This window comes from Erinaceus europaeus, chromosome 17 (genome assembly GCF_950295315.1).
Source record: "Erinaceus europaeus chromosome 17, mEriEur2.1, whole genome shotgun sequence".
In the NCBI taxonomy this organism is placed as follows: domain Eukaryota; kingdom Metazoa; phylum Chordata; class Mammalia; order Eulipotyphla; family Erinaceidae; genus Erinaceus; species Erinaceus europaeus.
This window is the reverse complement of record NC_080178.1, coordinates 61119916-61144676: the sequence shown is the minus strand read 5'-3', so window position 1 is coordinate 61144676 and position 24761 is coordinate 61119916. Positions and strand designations below refer to the sequence as shown.

The 24761-nt window shown below is 41.8% G+C and overlaps 1 protein-coding gene across 5 annotated transcripts in view; it reads right to left on the bottom strand.

The window, feature by feature from the left end:
- Nucleotides 1-24761, bottom strand: part of THAP12 (THAP domain containing 12) — a 111510-nt gene that overhangs the window by 66256 nt on the left and 20493 nt on the right. For 2 of the 5 annotated variants that reach the window (XM_016186899.2, XM_060176783.1), the window contains one exon: nt 20439-23316. The exons of 1 other annotated variant lie outside the window; for it this stretch is intronic. In XM_016186899.2, the coding sequence (XP_016042385.2) occupies nt 21383-23316 (1934 nt within the window). In that variant the 3' untranslated portion in view covers nt 20439-21382. Of the gene's footprint in view, nt 1-20438; nt 23317-24761 lie in introns of those variants that run through there. 2 more of the 5 variants (XM_060176784.1, XM_060176785.1) reach the window with 2 other exon arrangements.

Sequence of the window (24761 nt, the reverse complement as noted above, 5' to 3'; positions counted from 1 at the left end):
TAGATAGGACAGAGAGAAATGGAGAGAGGAAGGGAAGACAGAGAGGAGGAGAGAAAGACAGACACCTGCAGACCTGCTTCACCGCCTGTGAAGCGACTCCCCTGCAGGTGGGGAGCCGGGGGCTCGAACCATGATCCTAACACTGGTCCTTGCGCTTTGCGCCGCATGCGCTTAACACACTGTGCTACCGCCCGACCCCCAAGACTTAGATTTCTTGCATATGTAAACATTTCTAATAATGCGTTGCATAGATGTGGTGGTTATTGTTTTTTTTTTTCATTTTTTATTTATTCCCTTTTGTTGCCCTTGTTTTATTATTGTAGTTATTATTGTCGTCGTTGTGGGTAGGACAGAGAGAAATGGAGAGAGGAGGGGAAGACAGAGAGGAGGAGAGAAAGACAGACACCTGCAGACCTGCTTCACCGCCTGTGAAACGACTCCCCTGCAGGTGGAGAGCCGGGGGCTCGAACCGGGGTCCTTCCGCTGGTCCCTGCGCTTTGCGCCACATGCGCTTACCCCGCTGCGCCACCGCCCGACTCCCTCCTTTTTTATTTTTACCAGAGCACTGCTCAGCTCTGGTTTATGGTGGTGTGAGGGATTGAACCTGGGACCTTGGAGCCTCAGGCTAGAAAGTCTCTTTGCATAACCATTATGCAATCTCCCCCCCACACAAGACATAAACTCTCAGTGTCTCAGAGCCTCAGTGATCATCAGCAATATGGCCACAGGAGTCAACATCTCACAAGGATATTCTGGACATGACATGAATTTATCTAAGTTGCTTGACACAACCCTGCTAGGTACCAGTTTGCCAATACATTTGCTAAAGATAACAATCATCTCCACTTAGCCCTGTGTTGTTAAAGCCAGAGGCCCTGCAGACCTTGGAGTCCAGAGCAGCAATTCCAGTTCCTTTATCTCGGAGCCAGAGGAGACAGCGGTGGAGCAGGGGTAGACCTTTGGTGGAGGATACTCAGGACGCTCTCTTTCCATCTAAGCTATTGTTTTTCTCAAGCTTAGAGCCAGCAGAGCAGGCGGGGATGCTGATTCGCTAATTGCTCCGCTGGGAAAAGTGGTATGCAAGGCTGGGACGCAGTTTGCACATAACTGTGCAATAAAGACAACTTCCTGGACTCACAGCTGAGGATGTACTTAAGGCACAACCCACTGCTGAGCCATAGCCTCCGCTCCCAGCACCTCCTCTCTTTGGCTGTCCTTTCTGCTGAGTTACAGCCTGGCCCAGGAGAGTCTATTGCTTCACCCCAGAACATTCTCTTAATAACGGTACAAATGTATTTGTAAGATTTTCCACTGCTTCCATAGGGCTATCGAATCCTTGCTTCCATTTGATCTCCACAACATTTTTTTTTTTTTTAACAGATGGAGAAATTGAGACACAAGTACTTAAGTAACTCACCTGCAGTAATTTATACTGGCCACTAGGTATTTTCACAAATTCTATTCAATTAGCTAAAATAAGAGCTGTTACTTACTGGGTGTCCCCTGGGAGCCTGCTGTCTCTCTTTTTAAAAATTTGTTTATTCACAAGTAGAACCTGAACTGTAATTGGCATATTGTGCCAAAGTAAAAGACTCTGGGGTGGGTGGGTGGGGAGAATACAGATCCAAGAAGGATGACGGAGGACCTAGTGGGGGTTGTATTGTCATATGGAAAACTGGGAAATGTTATACATGTACAAACTATTGTACTTACTGTTGAATGTAAAACATTAATTCCCTAATAATTTTTTTAAAATTGTTTATTTATTAATGACAGAGAAGAAGAGACAACCAGAGCATCAGTCAGGCACATGTGATGCTAGGGATCGAACTCAGGACTTTGTACCTGAGAGCCCAACACTATCCACTGCACCACCCTCCAAGCTGTTTGGGAGCCAGTCTCTATTTCAGAGGCTTTACCGACTTACACTTGGTTGATTGTCAGGACCAGTCTAAGCAGCAGAGACAGTTTTTATTCCACTCTCAGATGACAGAGGTCAAGTAATTGATGCCAGGGGACACAACTAGTCGAGGGCAGAGCTAGGGTTCTAATCCGGAGTCCGACTCTGCAATCAACTTTCTCAATCTTAGTATCAGAGTCTCTGAATCTTGTGCTTAATCTTGAACATTTGGGGTTTCTGTTTGGGGTGGGGGGGTGGGCTGTCCTGGGCATCATAGCAAGTCTAGCAGCATCTCCAGCCTCTATCCATTCGGAGCTCACTTGTGACAGCCAAAATGCCGCCAATTGCCAGATGTCACTTCAAGGGATACATCAGTCCCAGCTGGGAATCACTGCTTTGTGTTATACTCTCCTAAAATGGCGATATATTGGCAGCGGGGATGGGGTGTTGGTTTTGTTTTTAATATGGCAATCTCTAATTTTAGACAAAACATGTCCTGTAGATCTCATTCTAAAATGAATTGGCATTAAGACTCAAACTTTAACTGTTAACCTTCTGTCCCCAAGCAATGTATATAGCATTGGAAGGAGAAGGTGGGAGCCAGGCAGGTGGCTCAGAGGTGGAGCCCTGCAGTCATAAGGCCCCAGGTTCAGTCTCTGGCACCACATCAGCAAGCAGTGAAGACTAAATACATGGGACCCCAGGGGCAGAGAAGATGGAAGATGTGCTTTGGTCTCTCTTAAATATATATGGAGAGAAAGAGAGAGATGGAGAGAGAGAGAGAGAGAGAGAGAGAGAGAGAGAGGGAGAGAGAGAGAGAGGAAAGTAACTGATGGTTACAGAATTCAAGTGACTTGCCCAGAATATCAAAGTTGACATGTGGGGGAACTTGATGTCAGTATCAAGGTCCACAAGATGAACTCTTTTGAGTGCTATTCATTCTGCTGTGACATGCTCTGTATTTTCTCAGTTCCAAGATACACTTTCTCCCCCAGAATCCTCCTGCTCCCCTGTGGAGTTGGGTTTTATTTTGTCATTCTATAAAAATGTGACTGTGTTTCAGCTGAATATTGCTGGTAGCGTGAGACCAAAGTCATCTCCGCTATCTGGAGAGCACAGCTGAGAAGTTATTCACTAAAAAGAAGGGAAGTGGCCCAAGAGGTGGCACATTGCATGTGCAAGAGTGATGCTCTGGTTCTCTCTTGTTAATAAGTCTAAAAAGAAAGGGAGGGGGAGGAGGGGAAAAGGAGAAGGGAAAGGAGAGGAGGGGGAGGAGGAAGTCTGGGGAGATAGCATAATGGTTATGCAAAGATTTTCATGCCTAAGGCGCCAAAGGTTTCAATCCTTAGCACCAACATAAACCAGAATTGAGCAATGCTTGGGGCTGGGGGGGGGGGGAGAGGAGGAGGGGGAGGAGAAGAAAACTACAACCCAATGTCTACTGCAGGAATATTTTTCATTCTCCTAGAAGCTGCTATTTGCATCTCATGACTAACAGACCCTTCAGATTGAGAACCAAGGGGCCAGGCAGTGGTGCATCTGGTTAAGCACACACATTACAGTTTGAAAGGACCCAGGTTTAAGCCCCTGGTCCCTACCTGCAGGGGAAAAGCTTCGAGTGGTGAATTAGGGCTGCAGGTGTTTCTCGATCTCTCTCCCTCTATCTCTCCCTCCCCTTTCAGTATCTGTCTCTATCCAATAATGAATAAATTAAAAGATTTTAAAAAAAAGAATTGATTGCCGAGGGCAGCAGCTATGGTTGTGAGCTTTCACATTCTTCTAGGAGTCTTCTAATTTCACCTAGAATTGTTTCTTCTTCTTTTTTTTAACCAGAGCACTGCTCATTTCTGGTTTGTGGTGGTGTGGGGGATTGAACTTTGGAGCCATAGACATGAGAGTCTCTTTGCATAACCATTATGCTATCTACTCTCACCCCCTAGAACTGTTTCTATCAGAACATTTCAATGAAACCATGTAATGCATAACTGACTCATTAGACATCTTCACCTTAGTCATGGTAGAAATAAACACCACTGCTTCCCATGTGAGAAGACCAAGTTTCAGCTTGTTTAATCTTTCAAGGACATAGAAAAGAAATGGGGTTGGGAGTCGGGCGGTAGCGCAGCAGGTTAAGTGCAGGTGGCGCAAAGCACAAGGATCGGCGTAAAGGTCCCAGTTTAAGACACCGGCTTCCCACCTGCAGGGGCGTCGCTTCATAGGTGGTGAAGCAGGTCTGCAGGTGTCTTTCTCTCCTCCCTGTCTTCCCCTCCTCTCTCCATTTCTCTCTGTCCTGTCCAACAACGTCGACATCAATATCAACAATAATAACTACAACAATAAAACAAGGGCAACAAAAGGGAACAAATAAATATTTTTTAAAAAGAGAAAGAAATGGGTCCACAGCTCCTTTTACCTCAACACTTCATGCCTGTCCCAAGACAATGAACCATAACCAGCTGGTCAGCAGTCAGGTCAGCCAAGCAGTCCCTGGAAAAACATGGCATTCCAAGGTATCCTGAGGTTGTTCCTGACTGTACAATGAAAATGGTGCCATGTGTATTGCACCAAAGTAAAGGACTCTGGTGTGTGTGTGTGTGTGTGTGTGTGTGTGTGTGTGTGTGTGTGAGAGAGAGAGAGGGGGGGGGTCCAGGTCCTGGAACATGATGGTGGAGAAGCTAGATGGGGAGGTTAGAGTGTATGCAAAAAAACCCCTAAGAAATGTTACACATGCACCAACTACTGTATTTTACTGTCAACTGTAAATCATGAATTCCCCCCAATAAAATAAGGAGACAAATAAACAAACAACAACAACAAAAAGAAACAGTGCCAATCTTAAGAAGTAGTCCACACAAAGCCCACTTCCAAGTGCCAGTGTTCAGACAGGGTTTCCTTAGACCAACCCTTGGCTTTGTTGTTGTTGCTGCTTTGTTTTTTTCCTTCTCAGTTTTATTTTTATGAAAGAAGATGGGAGAGACTAGGGTACAGTTTTATTTTTATGAGAGAAGATGGGAGAGACTAGGGTACTGCTCAGCTCTGGCATATGGCAGTGCTAAGAATGGAACCTGTGGTCTCTGAGGTTGCAGGTATGAAAAGTCCAGTGCTCCAATGGTAAGCTATCTCCCCAGCCCTCAGACCTCTGCTCTTTCCCCTACTACTTACTGTTGTGTGTCCAACCCTGCCCCTTCTCCCACTCTGATGCTTTCAGCTGAGATCAGGCCCACAGCCTCTTTCAGATGTCCACAGAATCAGCACCCACACTCCCTTGCTCTGACTCATGTTACAGGGCCTGTGGGCTGGCCCCCCCAGCATAGCAGCCTAATGTGACTCTTCTAGAGCTGGGCTCAGATACTTCCTGGAGGACAGTGACATGCCCAAGACCCTGTCCAGAGTGTTAGCGAGCATAAATCAAACCACCATCCACTGTAAGGAAGCAAAGATGTTTATTGACGAATTGCAATCCGGGCCGAGATGGTGACTGGTGTTAGTCTACCAAGCTCGACCCCGAACAGGGCTCAAACCATACAATTTATAGGAATTCAGATTACACTCAGGGAGGGGGAGCACATCACCTTATCAACCTACATCCAATAACAGGCTATAGCAAACACAAGATCCAATCATTTCAAACTTAGCAAAAAGCGGGGTCCATACAAAGCAAAGCGCGGGCTATTTTCAAATATAGTAAGATCACACAACCAACCGAATTCAACCAGGCAGGGTCGCCACATCCTCCTGCCATCAGCTATGACCACCCATCTGGTAGGCAGCACACCACAAAGTCTGTTCAAAGGTCCTGATAAGGCTTGTCCCCATGTAGGGTCCTTCGAACAATGGGTGGCCTTCACTGATGAGGTCCTGATAAGGCTTGTCCCCAGGCAGGGTCCTTCGAACAATGAGTGGCCTTCACTGATTAGGTCCTGCTTATTCAAGGGGGAAGGGGCAAGGAATTTTCCACCTCATACTACAAGCAACTCATACTAAAAGCACTTAACAAACAACTGCATAAAAAGGGAATTTCAAGGCTACTGCCTTTTACACAGAGCACCAGGTATCCAGAGAGCTGGTGAAAGGAGACAAGTTGATATTCATTTTGGCAAATCTTTTAGTGGTGACACTGCTAGACTCAGAGGTAGTCACAAAAACTGAAATGACATCATGTTTGTGAAGAACTCTGGTGCATTCAAGGCTGTGACAGGGCTGTGCCATGCCACACAAAGACAGGGGTTCTGGTAAACCGACAAAACAAAACAATTTGAAAGTCAGTTCTTTCATGAGGACAATATGGCAATTTCTCCCAGTGCCTTGCATACAGGAGATACTACTCAACTCGTCAGTCTAAGTGTTAAAGGGAGCGTAGCCTAGATCAATACCTAAATCCTATTGTTTAGGAATACTGATGAATCCCATGTTACAGACAGGGACTTTAAATTTAAATGAACATTGATTTCAAATCACCAGCAGTCACCAGTGCATTGAGTTACCTTTCTTCCAGTCAACTACAAAGCCAGGAATGGAACCACAGCCAGAGGAGAGACCAGTCTCGACCAGAGGCAATTTACATGCCTTCCCTCTGCACCATCTCAGGTCTACTCTCTTCTGCTATAAAAAGAATGGAACTGAGACATAAGGTTCTAAAGAGAGCAGTGAAAATTATATGGGTTGTGGGTTGAAGAGGGAAGGGAGAGGAGGGGGAAAAAAAGGCAAGGCAGAAATTACTGGACTTGGAAAGGAAAGGGTAAGAAAAGGGTAAGAAAAGGGTGATAAATAGGAGGGTTTTACAAGGCTGGGGAGGGTGGCAAGTCACATGCTAAGGTTGTGATTGTAGCAATGCCTGGGGGAAAGCAGAGGGATCGTGTCTCACAACTTGGGACACTGCTGCAGAAAAACTATACAAGTCACAGACATTATGATTAAGTGGCCAATATGAAGCTTGTTTTTTAATTTAGCCATGTTCTCTGATTTACTTTTTAATTTTTTCTTTATTGGGGGATTCATGTTTACAGTTGACAGTAAAATAACAGTAGTTGGTCCATGTGTAACATTTCTCAGTTTTCCACGTTAACACTCTAAACCCCTACCTAGGTCCTCCTCCACCTTCATGTTCCAGGACCTAAATACTCCTCCCCCACCCCTGTCCCCAGAGTCCTTTGCTTTGGTGCAATAGTTTTCTCACTTTGTAAATATGCTTAGAACTGCAGGCTGAACTTTGCCATATACATCTGATGAAGACTGGTTTCACAAAGGTGAGAAAACTATATTCAGTGTCTCTTGGAGCAACTCCTCAACCAGAGGGAAACAGCTAAATCCTAAGTAGCATTACAAGAGGTTGGAATTCCAATTGGTCACCAGATACTTTCCCACTCTCATTTTTAGCTGCCCCACCCCATATTCCACCCATGTGTCCCTAAAACACATCAATAGTCTAGTCTTTCAACATATAAAAGACAACTATGACATGCCCACTGATGTGTCAAGCAGTGGGACTTTACAACAACAATGAACACAAGGTCCCAGGTCTTATAGAACTTATACAGAAGTCTGAGGAGATGATTCCTCATGAAAGACAGGTTGATTCTGAACAGTGGTCAGAGATAGCTTCTATGGGGAAATACCTGAATAAGGCAAAAGGAGAGCTGAGCTAATAGTTTCCAAAGCACAAGTATAAAGGTCTTGAACCAGCTTCCCTGAATGAGCTTGATGAGTGGAAGAAACCAAAAGGAGACTACAGTAACTGGACAGGGTGAACAAGTAGATGAGGTCAAAGGCTGGTATGAAGCAGCTCCAGTTGGACCTTAAAGTCATTGCTGGAGCTTGGATTCTGGTATAAGGTGGCCTGAGGAAGCTGAAAAGGGCAAGTCCATGATCACTCTGCCTAGAGTGGAAAATGAACTTGGAGGGAAGATAAAACCAGAGATGAGGGCAGTTTGAATAAACTTGGAGGGAAGGAGCTGGCATCAGACACATGAGCTGGGGCATGAAGAATGAGCAGCCCTCACAAATGCCATCAGAGTGGCTCCGGAGACAACTGGCACAATTACTGCCCCAGTGTGTGTGAAATGAACTTGGGAAAGGAGCAGCACATCATCTGGAAGAAAACTGTTTTCATGTAACTAATCTCAAAATTTCTTTTTCAAAAATGCTATTTAATCCTTCCCAAGATGGGAAAGAGCCATATATCATAGAAAGTTTGTGAAGTCAAAATGTCAAAGAAGGGTAACTTAAAATCCCTCATACTCCTACCACCTGGAGACAGACATCAGCACTTTTTTTGTACTTTCTCCTTCGTCTTCTCATACACATTATTTTTTATTTTTTTTTATTTTTTTTTTTATTTAAATTTTTAATTTAAGAAAGGATTAGTGAACAAAAGCATAAGGTAGGAGGGGTACAACTCCACACAATTCCCACCACCCAATCCCCATAACCCACCCTCTCCCATGATAGCCTTCCCATTCTCTAGCCCTCTGGGAGCATGGACCCAGGGTCGTTGAGGGTTGCAGAAGGTAGAGGGTCTGGCTTCTGTAATTGCTTCCCCGCTGAACATGGGCGTTGACTGGTCGGTCCATACTCCCAGTCTGCCTCTCTCTTTCCCTAGTAAGGTGTGTCTCTGGGGAAGCTGAGCTCCAGGACACATTGGTGGGGTCTTCAATCCAGGGAAGCCTAGCCAGCATCCTGGTGGCATCTGGAACCTGGTGATTGAAAAGAGAGTTAACATACAAAGCCAAACAATTTGTTGAGCAAACATGGATCCCAAGATTGGAATAGTGGAGAGGAAGTGTTGGGGAGGTACTCACTGCAAACTCTAGTGTAATCCTGCTTTCAGGTATATATTTTGCAGTAGTTTATGGATACGTGTGCGCATACGCTCTCTCTCACAGAAACTGGTGTATGTCTAGGTTATGGGACTTTGTTAGAAAGTGAACTACCTGAGATGAAATTAGAGTGTACTATAAAAGGAAAGGTCTCACCCGAGTAATGAAGCTGAAGGGTTGTCATTCCACACGTGAAGTCTCTGGATACACTCTGAGGTGAAGCATGTTGAGATGGCAATCGTTGCTTTGGTTAGGTTGTGATCGGCGGATGCAATATTATTTGGTATGGATTGGGAGAAGCATACGGGAAAGTGAGCCCTATCCATGGGTGCCAGGACTGGGGGAAGTAGGGGCTCTATAGTGAAGATGTGAGGTTCCTGCTGTCTTAGGGTTCAAAAAGACAATCAATAGTTAATATTATCATCACATTATTTGTTAATTGGGTTAACTTTGAAAAGTCCCTTTGTTATGGTTTGCTGTACAGTACCCAGTATCTTGTATATAGCTGTGCTATTGGAAGCCTCCAATCTACTTGGTCTAGGCTTTTGAGAGAGTCCGCATATCAAATACGTAGCCTATCTATTAAAAAGATTCAGTTTGTCTCCTGAGAACCTTTGAGACATACAATTGATTTCCCCCTCTCATATTAATTAACTACTGATTTATATGTCTACATTTTGCTAGGAGTGTACATAAACACCATTCCCATCACCAAAGGACCGTGACCCATCCCTCCCGCCCATTCCCACCCCCCACTGGCCCAGAAAGCTACATGTCTACCCCTCACCACTGGGTTTTTTCTTTGGTGCCCTACTTACAGTTTAGTGAGGTCCTGCTTTTAGTTTCCCTTTCAGATCTTCTAAGTCAGCTTCTGTTGATGAGTGGGATCATCCCATACTCATCTTTAACTTTCTGACTCAGTTCACTTAACATAATTCCTTCTAGCTCTGTCCAAGATGGGTCAGAGAAGGTGGGTTCATTGTTCTTGATAGCTGCATAGTATTCCATTGTGTATATATACCACAGCTTTCTCAGCCATTCATCTGTTGTTGGGCACCTGGGTTGCTTCCAGGTTTTAGCTATTATGAATTGTGCTGCTATGAACATAGGAGTACACACCTCTTTTTGGTTGGGTGTTATGGAGTCCTTGGGGTATAACCCCAGGAGAGGAATTATTGGGTCATATGGAAGGTCCATGTCTAGCCTTCTGAGGGTTTTCCAGACTGCTCTCCACAGAGGCTGTACCAATTTACATTCCCACCAGCAATGTAAAAGGGTTCCTCTGTCCCCACATCCTCTCCAGCATTTGTTGCTGCTGTCCTTTTTGATGTATGCCATTCTTACAGGAGTGAGGTGGTATCTTAGTGTTGTCTTAATTTGCATTTCTCTGACAATCAGTGACCTAGAGCAGTTTTTCATATGTTTGTTAGCCTTTTGGATCTCCTCTGTGGTGAGTGTTTTGTTCATTTCCTCTGCCCATTTTTGGATGGGGTCATTTGCTTTTTTGCGGCTAAGTTTGCTGAGCTCTTTATATATTTTGGTGATTAGTTTCTTGTCTGATGTCTGGCATGTGAAGATCTTCTCCCATTCTGTGAGGGGTCTCTCTGTTTGTTTAATTGTTTCTTTGGATGTGCAGAAGCTTTTCAATTTGATGTAGTCCCATTGGTTTGTTTCTACTTTGGTCTTCCTTGCAATTGGGTTTGATTCATCAAAGATATCCTTGAGGTGTAGATGGGAAAGTGTTTTACCAATGTTTTCCTCTAAGTATTTGATTGTTTCTGGTCTGACATCTAGGTCTTTGATCCATTTGGAGTTGATTTTTGTTTCTGGTGAGATAAAGTGGTTCAATTTCATTCTTCTGCATGTTTCAACCCAGTTTTCCCAGCACCATTTATTGAAGAGAGCCTCCTTCTTCCATTTAATCCTTTGGGCCCCCTTATCAAAGATTAGATGCCCATAGGTGTTGGGATTTACTTCTGGGCTTTCAATTCTGTTCCACTGGTCTGTGTGCCTATTTTTGTTCCAGTACCATGCTGTTTTGATGATGATGGCTTTATAATATAGTTTAAGGTCTGGGAGTGTGATGCCTCCATTTCTGTTTCTTTTCCTCAAGATGGTTTTGGCAATTCTAGGTGTTTTCCATACACATTATTTTTCAAAGGTGGGTATTCCCACTTTGGGGAGCAGCCTGACCTATCAGGAGAATCAGTTGGTCAGGGATTGTGATGCACTTCTCCACTGAATGGCCTCCAGACAAGCCAATTCTGGGTCTATAAAACGATAGCAACACCTACTGCACCAAGTTATTGTGAACTTAAATGAAGTTATTCAAATAAAGCAGAATGTGTTTGATACAGAGTGCTCAGTATACAGTCAGTAGCTGGTCTTCATGTTTCCAGAGGCTTTGGAGCCTCAGACAAGGGAGTCTCTTTGCATAACCATTATGCTATCTATCCTGTGTAGTAGCTGGTCTTTATAAAAGGAAGCCCAGGACCCAGGAAGTGGCTCAGTGGTAAAATGCACGCTTTCCATGTGTGAGCTCTGGCTTCATGCCCTGGCACCACATGGGAGCTCCTGCACGGCACCAAGGAAAACTCCACAGATGGTGGAGCTGCACTTCAGTGCTGCTCCCTCCCTGTCTTTAAAAATATTAAATAAACTGAAGGAAGTCCAAATCCCAGGAGACACAGGAAAGCTTTCAATAGCTTTCTTTTTTTTTAAGGAATAATCCATTTACAAATCCACAATCTTACCATATGTGTTCTTCCAAAGAAAAATAATACCAAGAATAGGAATTTGCCAAATAAGATGTAAGCAATGTTAAATATGTTTATAACCAAAAGTTTACAGTAACAGGGGGCCAGGTGGTGATGCACCTGGTTGAGCACACAATACAATGCACAAGGACACGGGTTTGAGCTCCCAGTCCCCACCTGGAGGGGGAAAGCTTTGTGAGTGGTAAAGCAGTGCTACAGATGTCTGTCTCTCTCCCTATCTCTCCCTTCCTTCCCAATTTCTGGCTGTCTCTATCCAGCAAATAAGTAAAAGATAATTAAAAATAAATTTAAATGAAAATATCTTTTAAAAAAGTTTACAGTAGGAGTCAGGTGGTAGCACAGCGGGTTAAGTACACATGGCGCAAAGCGCAAGGACTGGCTTAAGAACCCTGGTTTGAGCCCCCAGCTCCCCACCTGCAGGGGAGTTACTTCACAAGCGGTGAAGCAGGTCTGCAAGTTTCTCTCTTTCCCCCTCTCTGTCTTCCCCTCCTCTCTCCATTTCTCTCTGTCCTATCCAACAACGACAATAATAACTACAATAATAAAACAACAAGGGCAACAAAAGGGAATAAATAAATATACTTAAAAAATTAACAGTAACACAAATGTACCAAGAACCCAGACAGTGATCTGTTTAATTAATCTTCCTCCTGTAAGACTGCCACTTATAGGGTTACTGTTGACATTAATAACACTTTAAAAGGTCAGATTCTGCTCACCTTCCAAGGAATGATTCTTTCAGGCTTTTCATTTTCAGTGACAGATGTGAGTAGGCACAGCACTGTTGGGACACTTCTGTCCTCCCCTGACCTCTGTCACTGCTGAGTGTCATGGCCCTAAATAAGCTATTCTGTCTAGGCCAGTGTAAGATGAGAGGTTGTCTGTGCACCCTCTATGACTCCTTCCAACTCTGAAACTCTACTACCATGCACTTTATTTTTTAAAATATTTTATTTATTTATTAATAAGAGGGACAGGAGGAGAGAACCAGACATCACTCTGGTACATGTGCTGCTGGAGATTGAACTCAGGACCTCATGCTTAAGAGTCCAACACTTTATCCACTGTGCCACCTCCTGGACCACCCATGCAGATTTAATACCTATATTGGTATGTGAATTTTTTTTTTTTAAACCAGAGCACAGCTCAACTCCAGAACCACCTCAGGCATGAAAGTCTTTTGCATAACCATTATGCTATCTCCTCCCACTCTGGAATATTACTTTAATTAGGTACATGAAAAATTAAATGGCATTCTGATTCTTAACAATCATCTTCTTGCTTTTTTTCCCTGAAGAAGGGATGGAATCACATACTATATAATCATACGTCTACCACTAAAAATAACAGCCACATTTTCACTAAGTATGAGACTAATTTAAAAGCATTTGAGGTGATGCACCTGTTTTAAGTGCACATATTAGTGTCCAAGGACCCAGGTTCAAGCCCTTGGTTCCCACCTTCAGGGGGAAAGCTTCATGAGTGGTGAAGCAGAGCTGCAGGTGTCTCTTTCCCTCTCTATCTCCTCCCTCTTCTTAATTTCTCTGCCTCTATCAAGTAAATAAAAATTTATAAGAAAAAATAAAAGCATCTGGAGTCATGAAATTTCAGTCTTACTCATCTTTGCATCCATGGCAAAGGGCTTAATCTCATTCACCTTTGTATCTGGAACACCTGGCTATGGGTGTAAGGCTAAACAGAATAGCAACACAGGCATCCAATGCAACCTTTCAAATGTTAATTAAAAGCAAACCCAAGACCCAAGAGGCTACACTTGCAAATCTTTTTATTTTTTTTTATGAAAAGGAAACACTGACAAAACCATAGGATAAGAGGGATACAACTCCACACAGTTCCCACCACCACAACTCCGTATCCCATCCCGATAGCTTTCCTATTCTTTATCCCTATGGAAGTATGGACCCAAGGTCATTGTGGGGCTTCTGTAATTGCTTCCCCACTGAACATGAGCATTGACTGGTCGATTCATACTCCTAGCCTGTCTCTCTCTTTCCCTAGTGGGGAAGGGCTCTGGGGTAGAGGAGCGCCAAGGCACATTGGAAGTCCAGGGAAGTCTGGTTGGCATCATGCTAGCATCTGGAACTATATGGCTGAAAAGAGAGTTAACATACAAAGCCAAACAAATTGTTAACTAATCATGAACCTAAAGGCTAAAATAGTGCAGATGAAGAGTTAGGGGGTCTCTGTTTTGTAGATAGCTAGTAGGCCAATTTTAGTTTTATTCTAAAGGGCCTGTGGCTATACTAGATTTTTTGTTGTTTTTTTCTCGCTCTTTTTTTTCTCCTGAGCCTGAAATCTGATATGCAGGTGGATCCAAGTTATTATCTGGGGAGATGATGTTATGGCTGGGAAAAGGACCAGAAAACTGGATCAGGGAAGAGAGTAGCTCCCAAATATGGGAAAGGTGTATAAATATTGCTAACTATAAACCCCATTGATTTGATCTAATCTGGGGCCCATATTCAGCTTAAGAGCCTATGTGACCCTGTAGATCTGAGCTTACATTTTGTGGTCATGAATAGGAACATTCCAAGCTGCCCCAATATCAGGACCCATCTTTCTTGGGTGGAACATAGACTAAGTTGTCCATCCTCCCTACAGAGGATGGAACATTTTCTACCATTGTTGATCCAAGTTGAGGGCAAGGTCCTATGGGGACCCACAAAGGGGTCAATTTTGTTGTTCCTGATGGAGATTACCAGTGACAATGGAGAGGATTAATTCGAGGTCTAGACCCAGCATGTCTGTTTGGGAATCTCAGGACTCCAGCTGATGGGGTGACCTGATAGTGACTAAAGAGTCATCCTTAAAGTATGCCGGTCTCTTGCCCTTATTCAGCTTTTGCAGTCCTTGCTTTGATAAGATTAGCTTTGGAGTGAGTGAGGGAAGTATAACAGGAAGTAGGTAAGGAGGGTATCTAAGTCTAAATAGACACTAATTCATTATGAACTTGCAAATCTTTTTATCACACTGGAATCCTGGTTTCATTTTACACTAGTTTTTTTAAAATTATCTTTATTTATTTATTTATTGGATAAAGACAGCCAGAAATCGAGAGGGAAGGGGTTGATAAGACAGAGAGACACCTGCAGCACTTCTTCACCACTTGTGAAGCTTTCCCCCTGCAGGTGGGGGCCGGGGGCTCGAGCCCAGGTCCGTGTGCACTGTAATCTGTGTGCTCAACCAGGTGCACCACCACCCAGCCCCCACACTAGTTTCTAATGATCTTTCAGCAACCCTGTTTGCTGTAAGAAAATCAAACCAGGGTTGGGGGTAGATAGCATAATGGTTATGCAAAGAGACTCTTGTGCCTAAGGCTCCAAAGTCCCAAATTCAATCCACCACACCACCATAAACCAGAGCTGAGCAGTGCAGTGCTCTGGTAAAATCAATCAATCAATAAATAAACCAGTACTTAACAAGCAACCACAAGGAATCAGTTAAGTGTGCACACTAAATGAAAACTTGGTCATATGCTAGATATGACTGCAGAGCCGATTTCTGGATGATAAAAATGCATTAATGACCTGGGAAGTGACAGGGTGACTAAAGTGGTGGATTCAGAAGTGCAAGGTCCTGAGGTCAATCCCCAATATGCCAGAGTACTGCTATGCTCCACTCCACCCCAAACCCATCTCTAGTGAAACAAGCAGATTTTACAAAAAATAAAATGCACAAGTCATAATTACAGTCGATCAGTAGAAACCAAAAGGTTTGGTTACTCTAAATTTGGTTCTGCCATAGCAATTTTTAAACACCTGCTTTATAAAACAAAGCAGCATAGAACGCACAGTACTACTTGACTGCATCCTGGATAAATAGCGCTCAAACCTCATCCTCGTTATACATTTGCCCTCTTTCAAAGTTAGTCTTAGAAAAGTGTCAAGTAGGACACATGGGTCCATCTCCTCTCTTTAGAACTGTCTGCCTCTTAAATTTTATGTGATCAATGTAAAAAGAAAACTAGAAAGCCTTTGGATTGACTCAACAGTAGTTTTCTGGATCCCCCAATTACAATATCCTCTTTGCTATATATATTCCTTGTTGAACATTTGGAATGAATTAAGACATTAAACCTCCAGATGTTTAAACTACTACTGTAAATTCAAACTCATTAAAAAGGGCAGATTTACTACCACTACTTAGTTTTGAAGTCTTTTGTTCATTCTGTCCAGAAAATTTATGAAACCAAATTCAGTGACACGCAGAGTATTCCATTGATAGGTTCATGGTGAGAAAGAAAGGGCATTTTTAAAAGTCTGGGAATTAACTGCCATTGTAGCCAACCTATAGATCACATTGTTGTTTCTAAGCTAGTAATTGTTTCCTGAAAACTGAGCTAGTGGAGATTTTTTATGCTAATCTATACTAAAACTTACCCTGTTTTTCTAGCCACAAAGAGCCAGCAAGACAGCTGCAGCCACTCGTGTGAAATAAATGGACCTACGTCTATAGTGCCTTGTGGTGGTGTCTTGGCAGTCAAACAAAGGTGGCAAAATTTCTACAGCCTTTGTGAAATCTCAGGCTTTAATTTTTTTTTTTTTTTTTTAATTTCTGTAAGGAGCCCAAGCCTGCTATAATGGGTACATGTTAGAGTTGCTATAAGCTGGCAAGAAAAAAAAAAAAGCCTATCCCTAAAGTCAATATTTCTTTTACAAATCTCTTAAGGATGAAGTGACTTTCACAATCAGGACAGGATGAGTGCACGGCTCTGGCACATACTGGCCCTAATCTGGGGCAATTCCTTTACCTCTGTGAGCTGGATTTCTATAACACTTGCCTGAGGTTTTCTTGAATGTCAACATTCAAAATGCTTTGCAAGCGGTCTGGGAGTTGGTAGAATGAAAGACTTACAAAGTGTGGGGTCCTAAGCTTGACCCCTGGCATTGCATAAAATAGAGTGGTACTCTAGTTCCATCTCAAAAAAAGAAAATTATGTGAACTTTAAAAGTTTCCATGTTGTGAGGGTATATTTGGAGAGGCCCATGTGTCGAGGAAGTGACTTCTTTTGTGAGCTGCAAGCATCTCTGGTTAAGAGCCAACAAAATGGCCTCAGTGCTAACCACAAGGAGATTAGTTCTTCCTACAATGTGATGTGGGCATCCCACAGAAACCAGTGCCCTTTGTTATGGACTTGAACATACAAACAGAACATATGACAGAGCAGTCAGGGGAAATGGATCTGGCAGTACAATTAAAATCTTGAGGAAAAAAAATGCTTTTGAGTAATTAAGAGTAATTTGCACAAATCTTGAATATGTCTCAAGGGGGTGGAGTGGGGGAGGAAATACTTTACAAATCAAGGCTGATTTGCCAGTTTCCTAATAGTAGTTGTTTATGGGCATCTTACAAACATAAGAACCACAAAGACCAATCAAGTTTTTGTTATTAATAGGCTGAGATCAGGACAAAGTAAAGGTTTGGACAAAGTAAAGGTTTACCCAAAAACCATAATCAGTGGAGGGTAGATAGCATAAAAGTTATGCAAATGGATCTCATGCTTGAGGTTCCAAAGTCCCAGGTTCAATCCCCTGCATCACCATAAACCAGAGCTCAACAGTGCTCTGGTGAAAAAAAATAAATAAATAAAAATATATGTTTGTCCAACTTCAAATTTTAAAAAAATATTCCCTTTTGTTGCCCTTGTCTTATTGTTGTAGTTATTATTGTTGTTATTGATGTCGATGGATAGGACAGAGAGAAATGGAGAGAGGGGAAGACAGGGGGGAAAGATAAGACACTTGCAGACCTGCTTCACCGCCTGCGAAGCGACTCCCCTTGCAGATGGGGAGCCGGGAGCTCGAACCGGGATCCTTGAGCCTGTCCTTGCGCTTTGTGCCACCTGTGCTTAACCCTGCGCTACCGCCCAACTCCACAAACTTCAATTTTTTTTCCTTACTATTTGTATAAATAGAAACAAACAGTTTGAGGTCATTCAAATAGCTCACTTGGATAGTACGCTGCTTTGCCATGTGTACAACCCAGGTTCAAGTCAGGCCCCCACCACACTGAAAGAATTTAAACCCAAAGTATTTGGTAAACTCTAAAATATATGCATAATAAACACTGCAGATACAATGTCCTGCTTAATGAACTACTTATTCACTTTACATAACACTTGCAAAGTGGCTAACCAGGAGTGGAGGTAGATAGCATAATGGTTATACAGAGACTGTTGTGCCTGAGGCTCCTACATCCCAGGTTCAATCCTACACACCACCATTAACCAAAGCTTACTGTGCCCTGGTAAAAAAAAAAAAAAAAAAAAAAAAAGTGGTTAACCCTAGTCAGACAAAAACAGAGGCAACTAAAGTTGATACTGAGAAACTGGTTTCAGAGGAGAGGCTTCTTATAACTTACCTATTATTTGCCTCATAGGGTTACTTTTCAGAACCATACGAAATCACTTAAATAAAACATTTGTTCTCACTTTACAGGGAGCATATCCTATTATTAGGCTTCAATTAAATAATTTTTTCCCAAACAATGACTGGATATGGCAAAACCATTCAATTAGACATGCTAAATCTTAAATCTACTTCCTTGTATATTTTACAAACTATTTATATGTGACCCAGTTTTTTTTCCCTCCCCAAAACTGTAAGATATAACTTAATGGTAAAGGTTTGGGGGAGACAGCATAATGTTCATGCAAATGACTTTCATGTCTCTTGAGTTCCCAGATTCAATCCCTAGAACCACCAGGGCTGAGCAGTGCTCTGGTGAAAAAGGAAACATAAAAGCAAACAAAAACCTCAGTGGTATAGAGCATGCTTCACATATAGAAGAGTCCTGGATTTGATCCCAGGAATCCTCTGAAACAGAAACAAAACCAGTAACAATGGGTGTTCATGGAAACCTTGCTATTCTTTTTTTCCTTTAACTTCAATTTGATTGATTTATCTACAAAGTGTGTGCAGAAATAAAAAATAAATATAATGGTAGTCCTGCAGGCAATGCTAGACTGTAAGTGCCAAGTCAGAAAGGCACCTTTCATTGCCAGCAAATCAGTGAAGTCTAGTCACAGTACACCAACTAGTACAGTCACTACACTTGCCACTTTCTAACAATCTCATCTTGCAAAACTGATGACCTCTTGCTTCATCTGTGGGGAAACTGTCAATGACATAACCTGCCTTTTAAGATCAGTTTGTCTCTGGTGATGGGAATGGTGTAAAATTATACCCCTATTAATTTACAACTTTGTAAATCACCAAAAAAAAAAAATTTAAGTTTGTCAAAAAGCTTAACAAATTGGAATTAAGTTTGTAATAGTTAAAAGGGGCTGGGTGGTGGTGCACCTGGTTGAGCACATGTTACAGTGCACAAAGACCCGGATTCAAGCCCCCCCAGACCCTACCTGCAGGGGGAAAGCTTTGTGAGTAGTGAAGTAGGGTAGCAGGTTTCTCTCTGCTTCTCTCCCTATCTCCCCCCTCCTCTCAATTTCTGGCTGCCTCTATCCAATAAATCAATAACGATTTAAAAAACTTAACAAAAAAACTTAAAAAAAAAAAAAAGAACACATGATGGGGTGGGCGGGTAGGGTGCACCTGGTTGGGCACACACGTTACCATATACAAGGACTCAGGTTCAAGCCCTAATCCCCACAGGCAGAGGGTAAGCTTCACAAAGCAATGACGCCCTGCTACAGGGTGATACTCTTCCCCCTCTCTATCTCCTCTTTCCCTCTCAATTTCTGCCTCTGTCCAATAAAATAAAAATATTACGGTAGATTAAAAATGAGTTCATGCTTTGTAGCTTCTCCCCATCAATATAAGTTTATTTTACGAGTCCTTGCATTTGGCCTAGGCTTAACTGGCTTTGACCAAATCAGTGAAGTGTAAGTCATGCTGAGTTCTTGATCCCAGGTTTTAAAACCACGTCTGTTGTCTTTTTGATATTCCAAGACTACCCTGCCATACGTCAAGACAACATAAAAAACATGGAGCAGCATTACTGCGCTACCAACCTCCTAACTAGTCTGCCAACTGAATGCATTCATTATCTAGGTGAGACTATCAGAAAAGTTATTCAAATCCCCCAAACTGAGAAACAATAAACTGCTAAGTTATCTAACCTCATACACACTGTGTGGTTTTACATGGGAATACACCCCAGTGTCTATGCCGATTATTTAACTATCACTTAAGTACCCTGAGAATGATGCAGATATTATTAGAAGTGGATATATCATTAATAGAAGACTAGCTCTGGGTCTCCTTCCGCTGTCATCCTGTCACTATAAACCTAATTTGTCCATTCTGCCAAGGACAGAAGCGCTTCTCAGAGTGCTATGTGAGAGGTAAGATAAACTGTTACCTTCTTTATAATCCTCATAGGTTCATGACAGGAAAATGCACTGTTGATTATCATCAGAATCTAGCACTTGTAAATGTACCCCATTCTGTTTTCTGAAACTCAAGTAACACTAACATGCCAACTCTGCAACTACATTCACTAACATTTTAGAGAGCAACAATTACACAAACCCTGATGATTTATATTAGAGGCCATACAGTGTATATTTTAAAAAACAGCTTGTTAAATCTTACATTTAAGTTTCTTAATGCGGTCTAGGAGGTGGCGCAGTGGGCAAAGCGTTGGACTCTCACGCATGAGGTCTCAAGTTCAATCCCTGGCAGCACATGTACCAGAGTGATGTCTGGCTCCTTCTCCTCTTATCTTTCTCATAAATAAATAAATAAATAAAATCTTTAAAAACATATCAAGAACTGATTTGAAAAAAAAAAGGTTTCTTAATTTGAAAGTCTTTCTATATACACCAAGTAGAGGTATTTAGTCACTTAAAAATGTAATATTTATGTGTCAATTACCTTCAATTGTGATGGTGGTAAATTTTTAAGGGAATTTATCATAAGAAAGGCTTTGATCCTTATCAAAAAAAGGAAAAAAAGGACCTGGATCTTAAACAAAATTCACATTTTATTTAGGTTGAAATAAACTATACAAAATTGATTTTCTTCTTCACCAAAAATAACAGCAGTATTTTCTGTATTGTTCCTGCATAAACCACAAAACAGTTATCTCTGTGAGTTTTCCAGGATTTGCTTACAAACCAAGACAAGGCAGTAGATACAGTCAAGGAAAGACAGAAGAAAAGAGACAAATCAGTCATCAGTATCCATGGTCTTTGATCTTGTCATGACCATGAAACAGAAAGTGTTCAACATATACCTGTTAAAGAAAGAGGGGAAAAAAGCTACTGTAGGTTCAACAAAGGAATGTAAACAACAACCAGATGTAGGACAACAACGGAAGATTCAAATTTTAAATGTAACTTGTTCCTTTAAGTTTGTTTCAGGAAGCCAATATCTATACTGAAGTCATTGTTTGGCAAACCACACATTTCTCACTGTCTGGTACAGATCTTAAAACAGCATACTTAAAAATCCCTACTAGTCAAAGGTCAGTCATGAACTTCATTGTAGCATTTCATAAATACTCCCCTTCCTCTCACACCTCCTCAAAATTTATTTCTTCAAAGAACGAATGACTTAATACCCGGCAATTGGATCCACGGTGATAATAAATTGTTATGTCTAAAATGACTTAACTAAAACAATTCTGAAGTGCTGCTTGCTAGTACAGATCACTTTGAAGTGTAATGTGGCACTTCTAATGCTGTCTTCGGGAAGAACAGTTGGTCTCCAGTCTTAACAGTTCAAATCTGGGTCACTGAAATAGATTATCAATGGCTAATGTGCTCAATAGGAGACCTATAGGTCAAGACAGATCAGTGATTAAGTGACCTACATACATCTTACAGCTCATCTGTAAGGAGTTTCAAATTCCTTTGAAAATATTTTATTCAAATTTCAAGTATGAGAGAAGACCTTGTTTAAGGTCTCCTAGGTATTTTCAATGGCTTCGGAGTTATCTGTAGGAAGATCTGACTTAGTTGTATATAGTTTGATATATGTGTCCACCATTAAATCCAAATCGTGCTTTATATCAAAATTTATGTTAAGCAAAGCCAAGTTACTTGACCTTTGCTCTGTTAAAGTGTTCCTCAGGTAAGCTTTGAGGCGCTTCCGCCCATTCTCATAGCGTTCATTCTCAACCTTCATCACAGGAAGAATACATAGGACCTTTAGCAATGCATAAACATTAGGAAAAAACTTGATGTCTGGCAGATGGAGGGCTTCATAAATGGTGGATGGGAGCCCTATATCTTTCCCTCTGTGTTTCCACTTGATTCTCCAACAGTGTAGCTCAGCTGAGAGTGTGTCAGGATTGGGTAAGTCACTTCTATACATATCAGCATGATGCTCCTCTGATGTGTTGAATTTGAGTTGGCCCATGACTGAAGGTACCAGAGACAAACATTTAAGAGCTTTGAGGTGCTGTTCTGAGAATATATCTTTCAGTTCCTGAATAATATGCTCCACAGTAGGAACACTTAGAGCTTCTTTATAATAACTTTCAGAGGTTAACTGAGATTCCACATTTCCTTGCTGAGCTCTACGGAATTTCCCAGGGAGTTTCATTTGAATATCAAGCTTGGTTGCCAAATTTGTAGCTTCCTCAAACCAAAATTCATGATAAACTTCAATATTTTCCATTACTTCATTTAGTGAATGCAGCACTGCAGTCAAGCTACTGGCTGCAAAGAAGACATCAGAGGTTTGTCCCTGGAGATTTTTTCCAAAGGCTCTTGTAAAAGACAAAACATTTTTAAGAACAACAATGGTAACGATGAAATCAAAATCTGTTATTGCACTACAGAGCACAAACGCACGGCCGGCTATATAGTTATTCCATCTAATGTTTGTGTCACTAGTTATACCATCTAGACATAAAACTAGTGCTTGTAGGAGATCTACTAAAATTTCAAACGCATCATGCCTGCCTGTCCACGGAGAATGACAAATTTCCTTCAGTTCTTTACCCCTGTCTTCATTGTTCTGAAAAAGGACAGAAATGACACTGTCAAGCTCTAAGAGCAGTTGTGGTGATTGATTGAAAAAAGAACAAACTTCCTCAATTGTCCCTAATGCAACAGATACTCCCATAACAGGCACTGATTTTGCCAACCATATATTTAAGGCACAGGAAGAACATAGTGTGTAGATAGCTTGAGGATATTTCTCTAAAAGTCTTGAAGCAACAACTTTCATTTTGGAAGAAAACCCACTGGACACAATGTAAGCCTGGCCACGACAATATTCCATATTTAGTCCCCACTTCTCAGTTATCGTAGTGTGAAATTTCACAGCCAAAATTTCTGCATCTGCTTCATAAGGCAGAAAGCCCACAAATTCCTCTCTCAAGTTATGAGATTCATCGACAAACCTCACCAACACAGGCAGGTGTTCTTCTCCTGATATGTCCACCACATCGTCAGTGATGATAGAAAAGAATCGAGAGTCTCTTACTTCCCTGAGGGTTTCTTCCCGAATGCAGCTCTCACAGATTTCGAGCATCTGTTTCTGCTGGGTTTTTGAACAGAACAACGTGTTAACTGCTGTTGTCTCAAAACGCTTTCTCAAAACCTCTTCACCAGAATTCATCCGGCACTCCAGCAGTGCTTGAAAGTTATCAGGAGTAAAGAGACCTTCTGGAACTTCATCAGCTTCATGTCCATCCAGAGGTATGTTTTGTTTTCCCATAAGAATCAAAATTTCAAATAATGATTTTAAGTACTCCTTGTTTTCCTTTTCTTCAAGAGTTAGAGGTAAAACGTCTTCATCCTGTTCTTCACTCCCCTCTTCTGTACCAGGGTTCTGAGCATTGCTGTTATTTATTTCTTTATGTCTTTGTTCCTGTTCAGAAGTTTCTTCACCTGGAAAACAAAGATTAGTTGTATAAACAGACTCATGAGGAACCATTTAAAAAAAAAAGGTTTTGATTGATTAAGTATTTAAAATCAGAGTGGGGTTAGACAGCATAATGGTAATGCCAAGAAATTCTCATGCTTGAGGCTCTGACGTCCCAGGAGGAATTCCCCAGTCCACCCACGATAAGCCAGAGCTGAGCAGTACTCTGGTTAAAAAAAAATTGAATCACAGGGCACCAACCAGACCACTGGCTAAGATACAGAGATTAAAATAAGGCACATTCCATTCCAGTGGGAGAGACAAACACTGGAAATACGTATTTTTAAGTTATCTTTTTAAAATATTTATTTGTTTATTTATTCCTTTTTGTTGCCCTTGATGTCATTGTTGTTGGATAGGACAGAGAGAAATGGAGAGAGGGAGGAGGAGAGAGAAAGATAGACACCTGCAGACCTGCTTCACTGCCTGCGAAGCGACTCCCCTGCAGGTGGGGAGCCGGAGGCTTGAACTGGGATCCTATGCCAGTCCTTGCGCTTTGCGCCACCTGCACTTAACCTGCTGCGCTACCGCCCAACTCCCAGAAATATGTATTTTAATCACACATGTAAATGTCATGAAATAGGAACAATTTTTCTATTAACTTAAGGGGAATTTACATATTAGAGAATAAAAGCAAACAGTCTGTGCTCTCTGAATAAGAGGAAGAGAACTAATATTTACTGAAGCTCTGTGCTGGTATTTTATGTGTCACATTACTTTTTGTCTAGAGAGGTTACAGTATAAATCCAACTTTATCTGAGACAAAGGTCCATGCTGATGCTATTTACCTTATCATACAAGTAAAAATCACACACACACACACACACACACAGTATATTCACACAATTTTACAGCTAATATTAAAAAATCAGAAATCTTGTCCTAATTCCTTGTATTCTGATGGTGAAAGTAAGGCCTTAAGGTTAATCTCTGCAGACCATTCTATGGGCCAGCTCTAGTTTTGTCCCCCACCCCTTTTATCCTTTTCTTTTTCTTTTTTTTAAATTAAAAAAAAGCCCAAAGCACTGATACCCATCCATGATGTCTTTTGTTATTGTTGGTTCTTGTTTTTGTTTTTTTCCTCCTCCAAGGTTATCGCTGGGGCTCGGTGCCTGCACCATGAATCCACTGCTCCTGAATGCCATTTTTTCCCATTTTGTTGCCCTTGTTGTTGTTATTGTTGCCATTGATGTTGTTGGATAGGACAAAGAGAAATCAAGAGAGGAGGGGAGACAGACAGATGCTTCAACACTTGTGAAGCGTCCCCCTTCCGGTGGGGAGCCAGGGGCTCAAACCGGGATCCTTACATCAGTCCTTGAGCTTCATGCCATGTGCACATAACCTGCTGTGCTACCACCTGACCCCATTTCTTTTTTTTTTTTTTATGAAGTTATTATTTTTTTAAATTATC